The sequence below is a fragment of the Filicampus tigris genome, chromosome 13 (assembly GCF_054856515.1).
Source record: "Filicampus tigris isolate MCC_2025a chromosome 13, RoL_Ftig_1.0, whole genome shotgun sequence".
Classification (NCBI taxonomy): Eukaryota; Metazoa; Chordata; class Actinopteri; order Syngnathiformes; family Syngnathidae; genus Filicampus; species Filicampus tigris.
In genome coordinates this window covers 14,055,956-14,072,584 of record NC_141229.1, presented here as the reverse complement: position 1 = coordinate 14,072,584, position 16,629 = coordinate 14,055,956, and the positions used below count along the sequence as shown (strand labels likewise).

The window sequence follows — 16,629 nt, the reverse complement described above, 5'->3', positions numbered from 1 at the left end:
AGGTGTGACAACATTTCTTTGAATCAAGTTGCACTTGCAGACAGAAGGAATATGGAATACAAGCACAGACAAGTAAACTAATAAAGTAGATGATGAGGTAAATGCGTTGTGAATGAACCATCTCCCCTGGACTTTTTTCCCCATAAGGAGAACTTAAATTAAATTGGTGGACAATATACGATATGGGAGGAATGAGGAGAAAAAAAATGGAGTGAGACAAATATGAGGCGACCTCAACTGTCTCTTGGCCAGACAATACAGGTAGGCAATTTCTCTTCATCCAAATATTTTTGGCCTTCACTGTACTGTGTTTTGTGCATTTATATATCTTTTCACCGTTTTAACAAATTATTGCGTAAGCGGGTACAAGAATGCTGTTGTCTGCCAAATACTTCCATCTCATTATTCATCCACTTGAGAAACGGTTAGTAGGGATGCGGTTCACGTCTTAGCTCGGAATCCTGTAATTTCTATCCTGTACTGTAAAAACACATTATTCTCCCACTTGTTTTTATTGCACTTAATAATGCCCCTGGCGGCACGGTGGTCGACTGGTTAGCACATCCGCCTCACAGTTCAGAGGTCGTGGGTTCGATCCTGGCTTCGGCCTCCCTGTGTGGAGTTTGCATGTTCTCCCCGTGCCTACGTGAGTTTTCTCCGGGTACTCCGGTTTCCTCCCACATTCCTAAAACATGCATGGTAGGTTGATTGGACACTCTAAATTGTCCCTAGGTGAAATTGTGAATGTTTGTTTGTCTCTGTGCCCTGCGATTGGCTGGCAACCAATTCAGGGTGTCCCCCGCCTACTGCCCGAAGACAGCTGGGATAGGCTCCAGTACGCCCGCGACCCTTGTGAGTATAAATGGTATCGATAATGGATGGAAGGATAATGCCCCTATCACTCAAAGGATTCAAAGTCAAAGAAAAATATGTCTGAATCATTTAGGACAAGGGAGCTGTAGACTTTATGTTGTCAACCTAACGATTCCAGAATTTAGATTTTTTTTTTGTTCCTGCATGAAAATCAAAGACAACACGACTGACATTTTCTCTCCTCACACACGGACACGCAGTCACATACATGGAAATATACAATGTGCCCTCAACTATTGCATCATAAGTAAACACTAATAAATAGCCAAACATAAAATATCACACGTCCATCAATGTCACACATGCACATATGCTCCATCGCGCCCTCATGTTCCTACATTAAAACTTCCCTCTTAGAGAATGGATTTCTGATCAAAAGGATCCCATCTCTTTTCTTTCCCTTCCCCAGCAATTCCTCCCGCCCTGGAAAGGATGTCAAAGGTCACCAAGCCCAAATGAGAACGCTTCTGTCTCTCTGACACGTCCTCACCTCGGGCACCTGCCCTCTCAATCTGAATCAATTCATTTCTATCCTTCCCCAAGAAGGACTTCTTTCCTATCCTTCGTTCCTTCCTGCTGCTGACCTTGCCTCCCCTTTTCGCTGCCCCACGTTGCTTTTCATTGATGAGGGGCTTGATGGTGGAAGGACAAGTGCTTCACTAAGCCAGGGTCCTCTTTGATGGGAATGGATGGAGTGGGGAGATGGGATGTTAGAGGAGTACAGTGGCAGGTCTTTCTCCTTCGGCGCTCTGTTCCATCTCAACCCATAGAATGCGAACACACACACACACATGCAAGTGCGGGTGTCTCGCTTTGAACTGAGTGCTGCAGTGTTTTCAAAGTAAAGGTAAAAAAAACCAACAAAAAAACAAGGGTGGTGAGGAGAGAGAGAGAAGGACACTTCAAGGTAAATTTAATTTCCACATTATTTTAACCAGCACACATATGCAAACAAGTGCAAATTCAGCAAGAAAGCTCAAGTTTTCGTATGCAAGAGTACAAGGAAGTCCACAGAGAAAAAGACTAGGAGACCATGGTCATCACAAGAAGAGGAAGTGAAAATGAATGGAATTTCTGAGCTGGGAGCTTCAACTCTCTACAAGATGTTGGAGGCAACTTGATGTCTCAAAATCTCAGTCCGTCCCAAAGCTGCTTGATGGGGTTGAAGTGAGGGCTTTCGTGTTGGTCCACACCAAACTCATCCAAGTATGTCTTTGTGGTCCTTGATTAGTGCACTGGGGCACAATCATGGTGTTCCTCCCAAGTTGAAAGCAGAGACTGGTCCCCCAAAAATTCAAACCTAGCCTTCAATTGCTCTCATAACCTTCTCACACTCTTTACATAAGTGCGAGTGCTTGTATGTGTTTTTAAAATATATTGTACTGCAAGGGAGTTGTAGGAGAAGAATGACTCAGGCAAAGTCGAACCTGGCAACACATGACAACTTACTTGCAGAACATGCTTGCCCTTTTAGAGCAATCATGTCAAATGCAAAGCTGCCATGCAGTGAGATACATTTTGAATAGGCACGGAGTATACAACATGGCAAGACGGGGCCATTGTGCCAAACAACAAACCGCTATCACCAAGCAAACCCTCCGCACGAATCGGCTACAACAGGATGCAAATGACAATTTGAGGGTATGATATATACCTTGCATCCAAAATGCATGAGCAACTAAAAAAAAAAGAAACAGTGGTGGCTCATTAGAGGGCTAAACACAGCCCAAGCCCTGAGGGCGAAGGATGATGAGAATCAGGAATAAAAACGAGAAGAGACAGAAACACTTGAGAGACAACAAATCATATCGGCTGTAACTCAATTCAGAGACAGCTTTCTCCATCTCTTGTTCTGATTTTTTCATCCTGACGTCTGGTCTATTTTTTTTTTCTCTCGCCCATCCAATAAGGCATGATGTGGCAGCAACGTGGCTGCTAATGGATGTGACACATTATGAAACACAAGCCATTAAGACAAATGCTATGCAAAGTAACAACAAGCAAATGAACCCGTAAGAGAGTATGAAAGCGTTGTGTTTGTGTGCAAAATGATGAAATTGTGTAAATATGGCTGGGCATCACTTCAACTTTCTGTCAAAACAAATGTGGAGCCGCAGTTCAAATATGCATCATTATATAAGTAATGAAAGTAAAATATTGTGAAGCTATAACAAGTAATAACTAAAGAGCTAGAGAAATAGAAACATAGGAACAATTAGACAAAGATATGTTCATTTAATGAAAACAAATGTACACGCATCTTTGAATTCTTTGTTCAAACGTATGTTGTTAGGGCTGGGGACTTTGAAGGGTGTTCAATAAATCATTATGACCGCAACAACTTTGATAGTCTGCCTTTATAAAGATAATACTTCTCATTTTGATACCGATACATGGATTCAGTGTAAAATGTTCAATTTTAGAGGTACAACTACGGATTTTGGAGCACCCCTAAATAACATCACTCTGACAGTGTCAGTTAAAGCTGAGCATTATTATTTTTGGAAAGACAACTCTTGTAATAATCTCAGCAGTTGGGGCTGTTCTGTGTCCTTTGCATGCAGCATGGAGGTGCGAGGTTGATGATAACAGCGGGTAATAGAATTGTATCTCACAGTTTCAGCGAAGGCGTGTGCGTTTGTGTTTGAAGTGTGTGAGAATTTATCGCTTAGCCAAGTCTGACAGATGGCCACACAGCTCCAAAAGAGCAATGAGACTGCAAAAATGGCCCATCAGTGACATCACTGACTCCGACCATGTGTGTGTGAGTGTTTGTGACCACATATACTGTACAAGTAAGTATGGCCGTGTGACTCAGTGTGACCAAAGCAAATGTTACTCAAGCGCCATTTTGGTCCCATTGGACAGTTAGTAGCTCAGTGCCAAGCCCTGTTAGTAATCATGCTGGCAGGTCGGTAACACGCTGAAATGGACTGGACAGTCATCAAGGCAGGACTGAATGCCACCGGGAGAAAAGCCCTCCGCATTTCAATCCTTCTTCCCTGTCTCCTTCATTAAGCACGTTGTCCTCCCGCCTTTTCCTTGCTCCCTTCAAGAGACAAAAGCATTTCACTTACGCCCCCTGCTTTTGTGATAGTACGACCATCGATAGTGTGGCAAAGGTGGCAAAAGTACTCTATACTTAAAACGGAAGTCAACCCAAACATATTTTTTTCAGGAATATGTTCCCAGCAGGCCCTCTAGTTGAAACACGGCATTCGGATTAATTTTGCGTTTGTGGAATATAAGTTAAGCAGCAAAATGCACGCGTTTTTAGCCATCTCTGGGGCAGCCATTTTGTCTTCTGTCGACTGAAAATGACATCACAACTGCTCACAACGACCAATCACGGCTCAGATTCAGAAAACAGGTCCGCCGTGATTGGTCCATATGTTTGGGTTGACTTCCGGTTGACTTCCGCTTGAAGTCAAAGTAGATACTTGTGTAAAAAGTCTGGAAACCGTACTGATTCAACTTCTTTACTTTAGTAAAAGTCAAAAAGTAAAAATTAATTTGACTTGACTTAATCAATTCCACCAACTGCATATGCGCTATTGACTTCTTCCTACGTATTTTAACAACACTTTTTTAAACACTTAACATAATTATCATATGCTGTCAATTTTAGTGTTTAACAAGCTTTCCGATGATACCTTTTGAAAATGGGATAAAAATGAAGGAAATTAAATGTTTTGGGGGTGTCATAAATCTGACGGTGATTTTGTGTATAGTCTCAACTTGTGCGGAGAGTAAGAACATTTCTACATATTTATTATTGAATGAGGTCCTTTTTTCTGCAATCTCCATTTCATATTAACTGTTACTCCTCTTCTTTTTGTCTCTCCTTCTGTATGGATCATGGAAAACGAGGCATTTGCAGCGACATGTAATTGACATGTTTTAACATGACACGTCAGTATTTTCATACCGACAAACGTTTTTCTCTTATACTTACCATCTACAACTGTTCATTGTTTTATCTATGCTTTATGTGAAAGAAGACCGTAGCAAGTTTCTACACAGTGTTCTTTCTTCAGCGACTTCACATCAGCATCGGTTCTGACATGCTGCTTGTTGTAATGCCGGCTTGACAAAAGAAGCACAGAGTTCTAAATACGCTTTGACTGATTTAATACACCGGTGCCTTTTACTGTTACATACACCCTCGACGTGTTTGTGTACACACTATGTCACATGTAGACGTTATCGCGTCAAGGCAATCCGACGGTGTAAGCGTAGCGTAACGTTCAACAAAATATACGTCGAGCCAGCTCCCTTTTCTTCATTTGACTACTGGTAAGCACGCCTCTTTAAAGTACACCACCTCCTGTCATGTGATCCAGGCACCTGCGCATTGCCATGGCAACTAAACACCACATACCACATACACACACACACTAGAATATTGCTCCTACAAGTGACATAGATATTGTGATGTATGATGTAGATTCTTTCCAAGACAACAATTATCGCATAATGGCTGTATCTTGATACTGTCATTTTTAGCACAACGTTGCACACTGTACCACAAAATACACTGTGATATGTACCCCTACTAATCCAGTTATCTTTCCGATTCTACTTAGCCTCTCTCCAAGTGTTTGCTGAAACAAACGACATGAAAATATTCACAAAACTCTGCGCACTTTTAGCAGCTCAAACAAGCCCGACACGGCTATCTCCAATCTATGCAACTTTGCACGTATGTGTGTGTAATTTCACTTGCGTTTTGCCTGTGAGCACAGTATGCAGCCAGCTAAACCTTCTCAAAGATAATGAGAGAGAGAGAAAAAAAAAAACCTTATCTTAATCTTTAAAAGGCTCGACGTGAAGCTGGAATCCAGCTGTGAACTGGGTCGTGAGTGAGTAAGGTGTTTGCGTGTGAATGCATTTCAGCTTAGATTCATGCGTTGGTGTGCGCGTGTGTGCGTGCGTGCGTGCGTGCGTGCGTGCGTGTGTGAAGGAGTTTCAAGTGCACACCCATATTTTATGACAGTAGATTAATAGCAGCACTATATAGTGCCATCAGGACTCATCACAGTGTGGATCATGCATAATAAACCTCCCATGTAGTGTGCACGCACACACATTTCTTCTCTCTATAGCAACGCTAGTCTTGTTGCTGCCCCTAAATTCAAAGTCAGATGTATTTTCAGCCTCCTCGCAGCCAGAGGGAGCCATGCCGATGACAGCCGAGTTCCTCCTCTAAGTGGCTCCTTCGTCCATCCGCCCCCTCGACATTCATGAACTGTGCTCCTTCAGTCCTCTGTGGGATCCTTCCTTCGTTTTAGCCAATGTGTTGGGACACCAGGCATCCAAGAGCAGACATAAAAATAAACCCAGTGGAGGATTGAAGGCAGGAAAAGATGGAATGAGAGGAGAGGAGTGGACGTGAGGCAGAGGAAGCAGCGGAGGAGAGGTCACGAAACAGCAGATACCAATAAAAAGGGGGAGCTGTAGCTTGTCTTTCTTATTTTTTTCCACTGTTTCATGTTCTATTTCTATGCTGTAACTAAAATAGGAAAAACTAGAGGAAGTGCCAGGGTGTAGGAAAGCTATGTCGCAAAGCTTCAAACGCTGCCATTTGTGCACGCACGCACACACAGGCACAGATGTACAAAGTGATTTACTAATGGATACTTGCCATGTCCGAACTATTAATGAATATAAAATTGATGTTTCCAATCTTCTCCTCAAACTGGCTAAATAACATTTGAAACCATTTTAACTGCAAATTTAAAAATTAATGTAGTAATGACAGAAAATCACTATTCATAAAAAGAAAGCTTGGAGCCAGAAGCCTTTTAGCGTTGCTGAATATGAAATCTACATATCAAGTATATGCAATTGAGGTGCGGGGTAATACTTTTTTATTAGGTCGTTCTTGTTCATCCAGTCTACCAAATCTGTTATACTGTAGGTACAAAGTAGAAACAAGCCTTGTCAGAGGACACCAACCTGATGAAGAGAACACACAGACATGTATTTTTATTTATTTATTTATTTATTTATTTATTTTAAAAAGGATCTATTCTGGGTACTTTTAATTCCTTCATCAGTCTGCACTCCCTTATTTCCCCTCTTCTTCCTCTTTCCTCCCCCGTGGCGGGTGGAGAGGCGCCAGTGGAACCAAACGAGTGTTTTCTTAACCAAGTTCATCCCTCTCCATTTCCCCTCAGTCTCAAATCATGAAGTCTGTCACACACTGGGGCTGTTCTAATGCAAAAGCATACACACACCCGCGCACACGCACTTCTCTCTACCATTCTCTCCAGCTGGCCTGTCAGGGGTAGTTGGGTAAAAAACATGACCTCCCACGTCTCCCTGCTACTGCTGCTCAGCCTTGTGTTACCAGCTTGCTTTAACAACCTGCACTGGCCAGCAGAGCTCCCTGTAGGTAGAGCCATGTCTAGCCATCAAGATACAACAAAAAGCCTTCAGAAAAGAAAATATTTTACAGATCCCCATTGGGATATTCTCTTTTAGTGTGTCTCTCCTCCACAGGAGCGCAGTGTCAGCGGTGGGTTTGCACATTGAGGCATTCAGAGTCAACACAGAAGTCGAAAGGCCCAACTAATGGCTGGTTTCTTTTCAACTTTTCTTCATTTCAAACCTGACTTGTATCATGTTCTTACTAAAAAAAAAAAAAAAAACACAGCCGTGGATCCAAACGGCCGGTGGCTCTAATTGGACTCCTGACATGTGAACTCTTAAAAAGGGGATGCTGATGGCGTGGCAGAGAGTTTCACCTCAGATCATTTCTGCTTCCGGCGCAGCTATAATGCCAAGCCGAGGGGGGGACACATTGTACGCCCATGCAAAAACACGTGTTCACCGCTCTCGAAGAGGAAAAAGAAATGTTCACATGAAACCGTGTGTGCGCTAAATGATTCATGAGGAGCAGAAGAAAACAGGCCGGCGTGCAAGCGTGAAACTAGACTGTCTGCATTTTCTATGAAGCGAGTTTTTCTGACCGGCGGTATTATGATAGGCGGGCCTGTGGTGATGAAAAGCACGGTTTAAAGGTTTAAGAAGTGAGTTAAGTTAGCCGGTTATAATTGTAAAATATATTCTCTCGTTCACAAAACTGCAAAATATGCTGCAGGCATGTTTGAAATGTTGACGAAAAGTTTTACAATTTAAAACACAGCTCGCCTGTTTTCTGAAGCTGAGCCATGATTGGTCTTTATCGGAACCCTGAGCAACTGAGATAAAATGGCCGCCCCTTGAGATTTCTAAAAACGGGTGAATGTTGCTGCTTAACTTATATTCCACAAACGCAATATTAACCGGAATGCCTTGTTTCAACTAGTGGGCCTGCATCGAACATGAAAAAAATATGTTTGGGTCAACTTCCCCTTTAAGGAAGATGACATATGCGTCTTTGCAAGGGTTCTCGCCAAATATATGTGCTTGTTTTGACCTCTCTAAAATTGGGCCGTGACTTGATGACCATGAGAAAATGTGAGTCTCAGGGTGCGATCTGTTGCAGTAAAGCAAAGTTAAGGAAGCCTGTGGTCCAAGTCCAAATCATGACATTACATGAAAATGTTTGCCACAATTATAAAAATCAAAACTGCTAAGTAACTAAAGAGCATCGGTTTGCAAGTTGCTTCTGGTTCTGTGGTGTGACCGGGAGCATTCCTCTCCATGCGAAAGCAGCTTCAGATTAGCGCTCCTATTCTCGGACATGCGACGTGTCCGTGGCCGGGAGCTGCTGTGGCCTTCGGCGCTGCTGCACCTTCTAAGAATAGGCGGCAGCATCCAGGGCACATTTGGTCTCTGTGTCCGCCCAACTGCTGCTCTCTCTCTCACACGCCCCACCTCCATAAAAATGGATCAAAGAAACATCTCATACCCCAGTTATTCCTATATGAGAAATGTAGTGGGAGACTATGTCATTGTGTCATTCCGCTATCCCTTCGACTCCTTTCTCCCCTGATGCACTCCCCCAGTGTGAGCTAATGTGGAGGCTGAATGTAACCCTGCTGGATGACATTACTGTGTGCTGCCTGTCTGCCTGCCTGGGAGTGGGGACTCTAAAATAAAACACAGCAGTGTGTCTGAGCCAGTCAGGACACATATTGTAGAGGCAGACTGACACGCTCTGATAGAGCATGCGCACACTCGCCGCACTTGCGTCCGTTAGTGCGCGTGAAACCGGCAGAACGTGCATCGGTGCACTTATGCATGTTTGTGCGCCAAGATGTGTTCGTGTGCCCGTGTTTGATTGAGGTGCGAGAAAAAGAGAGAGAGGAGAGAGCGAGTATAGGTTAGCTGTCCTCTCCAGCTGTGTCTTGTCAATCATTCATGACCTAACACTCAGAGGAGGGCGAGCTGGACACTAGTGGGAGGGACAGTTAGTATTTGACTTTCACTTTTTTTCCCACAGAAAAAAAAAATAAAAAATCTAAGTGGGGCAAATGAGCACAAAAAGACATACAGGAATATTTAACTCAGTATGTGAGTGAAAAACATGCTGCTGCCAGAACCCCCTGGCCTGCATTCAGCATCCGCGTCACCCCACACAAGTGACACAAAGATAACCGCGTTTCACTTCAACGCTTCACACACTTTCTCTCTCCTCTTATTTGCTTCCTTGTCCTGTTCTTGCCTCCCATCCTCCCTCACCTCCTCACCCCCTTCTCACTCTGTGTTTCCACATGGCTGGCCATCCACTCCCATGTCTCGGAGCATAGGAGGCGGCGCGGCATCTTGGCAGGCTGTCAGGGGAGCGCTGGAGAGCTGGGAACATGTAGTGACTGGAACAAGGGTGTGTGTGTTGACTGTCGGGTTCTTCACACAACTGCTTTTGCAATGCAAGAACTGTTACCGTCTTGCAACTTTAGACGAGACACAGAGAATTTGCTCTTGCTCACTTTGCAGTAACAGTTAAATCACTGAGCACACACAGCAGGAAATAGCTGAGCAGGTCAGTAGACAGTCTGTTACTGGCCCAATATTGGGCAGGCACTGTGAAAATGGAGCAACTCCCGTTAAATCAAATTCAAATCGTCACGCATTCGAGTTGTACAGAAACACAAACGTAGTGTTCATCCAAAACTGTTATTGTCGCAGTAAAATCGGAACCAGTGCCATGGATCAGTAAATGTTGTGAGACATCCACTCAGTGAGGATTAACTTAGTGTGTTTTGCATTTTGCGTGTGCTCTTTGGATGCCACCACAGAAGGGCAATTGTTTTGCCAAATTTCCATTATCTTTTGTGAGAAAACTAATTTCGAAATATGGCCTGCAGTGGAATGACTAGTTGATCTCTTAGATTCCATTGTAAGTGAACAGACTTTTTTTTTTTTCTTTACCAAATGTGTCCCTGCCCCGCAGGATCCTGAAGACGAACAAAAACAACTATTCAAAACAGATTTCACTAAACCATACATTTATAATGCACAAAAAGTTGTGTGACTCCAGAAAATGATTCCAGTCAATTGTGTCTTTGTAACTTTTATAAATATCTTTGTGTGAAATTCCAGAAAAAAGCCAGCATACTTCAGGGGAAATCCCAAAAGATATGCCTTTACATGACACCGCTTATAAAACATTTGCAGTAAGGTTTTTCTATGCACATGTTCTAGTTTCAATGCTGCTGGGTCCTGCTCTTCTAATAGATATTGGATTGCTTTTAACCATATATAGCATGGCTGTACTTTGCAATGGCGTAGAACTGCACTGCATCTTATTGACAACCGTTTCGGTAATGTGATTGTGTTGGCTTGGATGGAAACAATTTTAAAAATGCACATTTTAAGTCAGTAAGTCAGTTAAGCCACTGATTTACTGTAAATGTCATATTTGAGCATTGTCAACTAAATAAGATAGAATGGAATTTGAAAACAGTGTTATCGGACAGATAAACAGTAGTGAAGGCAATTGTCATGCCGATATCCGCAAAGGGACACTTGAATGGGCAAAACATTGGCACTTATATATATATATATACCGTAATAGGTCTGTATGTAAAATTATGTCAGCATTAAATTCACCCCTCCTAAAATAATATATAGTGATTATTTTTTATTATTTATTTATTGAGTTTTGATGAGTTTTACCACAGATTGGCATGCACACTTTTGGTGTGTGGCTTGTTTTCCTCCATCTCAGCCTGTCCACGTCACAGACGGAAGGAGGCAAGCGTTGTAATATTGTTTCCTGGCATGGTTTTTCACGTTTCGCTGTCACCAAGTGTATGAAACGGTGATTAATCATCACCAAAATTCATATGCATATTCCTACTCTTTTCCACTTCAATCTGTGAAAATATAAAAGCGATCTGCACAATATTTATTGATTGAATAATTGGCATCACATGTGAGATTCTATAAGGCAAAACCACTATCACTGTCATAAAATCCTAACTATTGTGAAGACATTTTTATTTTTTATTTTTACAAGTTGAAGTGGACAAGAGTAAAAATCTGCATATGAATTTTGGTGGCGATTGGTTGTATTTTCTGGACATTTTACAGGCAGGCAGGCAGCCATAGATGTAAGCTCCCGCTAGCTAATACCACAGCTAACACCACTGCAGCTGTCCAGGCAGGATTAGCTTTCGGTCGCGAAACAGACGAGGTTAGCAGAACGGAATTGGCTTCTTACCGTCCAGACATGGGTCGAACGCTAATTCTGTCGAGCCACATATTCAGCTCGGCATCACGGTTTGAGTGGGCGTCGAGGTCGAATTGGCAAAATTTCCGCGTCACGGTACGGCGTCCACTTGCTAAGTGTATGTTTTTTTCAAAATAGATTTGTTCTTTAAATTTGGGTATGACGTATGTCCAAAAATGGCAATTTTCTTCACTTTTTTTTTTTTTACAGTAATTACCAGTAAGTGGGTTTTAGCAACAACAACAATGCAAGAGCACGGACACTGTACAATGAGACAATAGTAATCTTTAGCTCAAGTATAACACATTAAATACCCATGGGACATTGTGACTTGCATTCATGGTAAGTCACAAAAGTTCCCTTTCGTCTCTCTTCAAAAATCCCGCCACATCACACAGCAGACGCGTCCCAAAACAACAACATGACACTTTGCCGACCTGCTCTCCCTCCCACCTGCCAAAGAAAGAGGAAGAAGAGATGACAGCAGCTTTAGATCTGACATCAAACGTGAGCGAGAGAGGGAGAAAAAGAGCGATGAGGAGAGAAAAAAAACGCTTGCAACTGCTCCATGACAGCTTGCTGAAGAACATAGCAATGCCAAGCAAATTTGCTCTTTAACCAAGCGTTAAAGTTTGGTTCAGTATCCAATTGTTTTCATCATCAAGTTGTGGAGGGTACCAAAATAACTCGCCCGTATTGCATACCATCTTGAGCAAGCACACTGGTACAGTATATACAGGGTGGAGCTAGATTGTAGCCTGCTGACTGGTTGACAGAGAACAATGCAACATCAATGGAACGATCACAACAAACGTATCTTTATCATGCGGTAATACACGCTTTCATGAAGCAAATACACTTCAGCTCAGCGATTTCCACAGTGACCATAATAAGTAACACAAACACAGCATGGCTTGTGCCCTCCATCGTGATCCAATCCAATGGCTCTTCTCGTTTTCTTCATGTCCGACTCTTAAATTCGACTGGAACACTGAGCTCACATTCGCACACATACACAAAACCGCACTATACTGCTGCAACTGGTGCAATGACGATACTGAAAAGTGGAACAGAATATTTGGAGATCTTTTATAAAGGAACTACTGAAAACTGTGTATCATATGAAAATGAACATTAAAATTAGAGACCATATGAAAAACACTTTTTAGAGCTGTACCTATCCCACACACTTTAAACACATTCAAACGTCTTAAAACATACTTCAACTTATTAAAACCCACTTTTTTAATAAGTATTCGTTCGGCCTGTCGCACACTAAGAGAAGGCCCGTGACCAACTACCACTAGCACGCCCCCACCCCCGCTGAGCGATATTTGAAACGAAATACTCGCAGTGGAATGGAAGCCTCACCGCAACTGAACTAAATGAGTCTCCTTTTAGGACCCAGAAGCCTCGGCCACGGCCAACTGGAAACGGAAACCTCGCCGCGGCCACTGAAACCTCACCGTGAAAATAGACCATTACATAGATGGAAAAAATGGGCTTCCGACTATGGTTCGTCCGTTAATTAAAAATAAAAAAATTCCCGTCTTTCGTTTATCACCTACAAAATGGGCGTCGGTCATAGCCGGCTAGTCGGACCGGTCCGTCACATAGGTGGTATGCCCAGCTCTGCCCGTGGCGACGATAAAACTGCAACATGGTATCGTGTTTTGAGGCTCCATATTTTCATTTACATTTTTACTATAAACATTTTGAAAAAGGAAAAAAAACGATCGCTTGAAATACTGCTATATAGTAGGGGCGCAAACAATTAACCGTGATAGTGGATGGGAAAACTGCAGTTAAATTCCAAAGGGTATTGTTATAACGAATTAAAAGCCTCTGCCCCTGTGACTTCAGTGGCGCTCTTGCTCCAAATTCACTCAGTTACATAAAGGCCATTTGTCAGTGCAGCAGGGAAAAGTGGGGCTGCATTTATGATGTGACTTAAGAAAGAAAAGCAGAATGGAGAGGAAAAAGAAGGAACAGATGACAAACTGTGTGATGAGGGCAGAGGTGGGTTTTGAAAATGCGCATGTTCCAAATGGAATGTAGCTTGGAAATACAAAGACAGAATGCACAACTTCTGACATCTTCCTGCTTCTTTAAGTCCTTATCTGCATTCAACATTTCTTGCATTCTGCGTGCGTGTTTGTGTGTGCATGTGCGTGTATGTGTGCGCAACCAACATCAGCTTCAACGATGTTAAACGTCCTGATTTCATTTCTTAATTTAAAAGTGCATACCCTTCATCTCATGCTTACACATTCCCTCCAAGCAAACGCTGGACACCTCAAGACTTTAGCCAAAGGATTTTTAAATGTTATTTCACTCCATTCTTCAGAATGCAAAAGAGCCACACGAGCCACACTTAACTGATCAGTTTCGGCAAAAAAAAAAAAAAAAAATCAAAGCAGACCAAACTAATAGACCATCCTGGCCTCACCAATTTTGTTCTCAATTACTCCTGCAGGCAGCCCATTTAACAAGTTGGAGTGAGCCCAAATGCCAAGAGGCAGTGCGCGTGGGTTTCCATGTGTGACTGTGCACTTCAGCACGAGAGCTTGTGACCGTGCATATGCTTCTCTGTGCCTGTGGGTGTATCTGTGAGAGAACACATGATGCTTTGACCACTGATGCCTCTTCCACCCTCGCTATGGATGCCGGCAAAACACAAACATGAGGCAACAAAGCAGACCATGAGGTGAACGTATTTCATTGCACAAGAACTTAGAAGTGAACAAATGCAGGAAATGGAAGACCTTAAAGTCACATTTTCTTCTACAGGACTCTCACAAAACACACACACAAACAAACACTGACAAAGTATTTTCAAGATGTGGAAGAGAGCATTTCTTTGATGTGTCATGTTGTCTTCAGCCGTTTGGCTTATCGGGCCACAGCATTGTTACTCACTCACCGGCAGACTGGAGGGGCGGTCCTGGGACGAGACGCCATCCTCGTTGTTGCTCTTCCCAGAATTCCCCGGGCCTGGACCTCTGGTGCTGTAATTCTCTTGTTGTGCATCCTTAAATGAGAGAGAGTCTTTTAAACCACAGTTTTTTGGTCGGAAAAAATGGTGGTATTCTTGGGATTTTTCAGTAGCTCACAATTACAATTACAAATTAATCACACATTTTGAATCTGTTCTGAATGTACAAGAAATTGCTATATTTTTTAAGTTTTTATCATGAGTGGCCAAATGCTTATCCTCCCAATTATACAGTATTCATTATTGCAAATTCAAGATGGGCACACATTGTGAAACTGTAACTTATACTTAATGAATTGTGCTTTGTACTGTACTGTTACTGTAAAAGTAAACACACAACAATAAACTACGCACATTCTAACATTTGAATACATGTCACCATCTTAATGCTGACACACAAATCCTTACATATTATCGTTCAGTTTCAGTCGCTTTCAGTTTCCGTTTTTAAGTTGGTCTAAGTTTAGATTCAGTCTTTTGTCACTGAACCTAAGAATAATTTTAAACTCCCTCATCAAAACCTCTTTTCCTTTTCCTCACTCATCTTATTTTTTTTTTTAGTACCAACTAACTTATACTGATCCTCTTTTTTTTCTCTCCAGTTCCTTCCTCCTCCCATACCTTGCCATCCATTTAATTCCCCTCAAATCCCCCCACTCTGACCATTGACATCACAGCCGTGTTTACTATGTCAACTTCGACATAGTTTTACTTGTTGTTTTTTCATAGTGTCTATATAGTCAATCCTGGCCTTCCATGAGGCAGCATTACCCAAATCAGTTTTTTTTTACATCCACGGAGGCTTTATTATTTTTCTGTCACCTTCTATCCAAACATTTCAATCCTCCTTCTTTCTTGTGCCGATTTACTTTACATTATTCTGTATGCGTGCAACACACTACCCCCAAAAGGTGTGCATAGGAGGAAAAGCGCAGTAGACAAAGCATATAACTGCCCAAAAAAGGGCTGTGCGTTTAAAAAAAAAGAGAGGTTAGATGGAATTTGCAGGAATACGTTTACCGCGTTATTTTTAACATCCCTACAATAAATGCTCAATAATTGCAATATTGATATTACTGCACAAATAATTCTTTCATTTAGAATTAGTAAAGAGGCTAAATGTTTGATCTTTGGCAAGTGTTAATATCCTTGTCTTAATTATAGCAGTTCAAAAATTCTTTAAACCGTAAAGTAAATATTGCTGGCATTGAGCCAAATTTGGTTAATTTCACATTTTTCCACAAATCAATACTATTGGTCAATACCCACGCGGCTAAGTCATTTTATTTTTTATTTTTACAAATGATTGGCTGAATACTAAAACATAAGTTAATGGGTTAAATACAACCCAAAATTGAATACATTTGAATCCATCCACCAATGGTAATCATATTTATATTTTTCACAGTACACACGGTACAACTGACTTTTAGTAGTCTTAATCGACAATCGCAACGCTTCACTCCTTCAGAATTCACATAACAAATCCCAAGCATGGACCTGCAATGATGCAAAAAATGTACACCCTAAAACATAGACAGAGTGCATCCAGGGGCAAAACATTGGCAGCCCATCAGCACACCGCACCCCTAAAATCAGTCATGCCTTAACTGTTCCAAACACAGTCACGTGTGCGCACACACACGCACACAAACACACGTACAATCAGTCCTATTGTTCAATCTAAGTCATTTTCTTTTCCTCTGTAATCACAAGCCTATCTAGTGTAATGCAATTTTCTCTCCATTGTCGGAGGTGTTGCCCCCCCCTTCCCTATCTCTGCCTCTCGCTTCGTATCAGCGTCTCCTTCCCTCTCTTCCTTCCCTTTATTCACTACTGAGGTCGTTCGTCCAACATGTTAAGCGTCAGCAGCACAATGGCAACTTGTTATAGAGCTCTGAGTGGAAGGATTTGCGATAACTGATAGGCAAAGGATCACATGGCCACATCTGCACACACACACACAAACTTTGGCAGGCGCTGCACGTCATACATACATGCACAGCAGCACATCTATGCACCACACGTCTTCACTATTCCACTTTTAAAATCAGTTTTCCCCTCCTCAACCTTATCTGCTGTGTGATTAGACTGCAGTATTTGGGCAATACTCCTGGCAGCTAGCGCATATCGTGTT

The 16,629-nt window shown here is 42.2% G+C and overlaps 1 protein-coding gene across 4 annotated transcripts in view; it reads right to left on the bottom strand.

Moving 5' to 3' along the window:
* arid1b (AT-rich interactive domain 1B) overlaps window positions 1-16,629 on the bottom strand; it is a 193,486-nt gene that overhangs the window by 100,953 nt on the left and 75,904 nt on the right. For all 4 annotated transcript variants that reach the window (XM_086049680.1, XM_086049681.1, XM_086049682.1 and 1 more), the window contains exon 4: window positions 14,421-14,528. In XM_086049680.1, coding sequence (XP_085905806.1) covers window positions 14,421-14,528 — 108 coding nt within the window. The remainder of the gene's footprint in view (window positions 1-14,420; window positions 14,529-16,629) is intronic.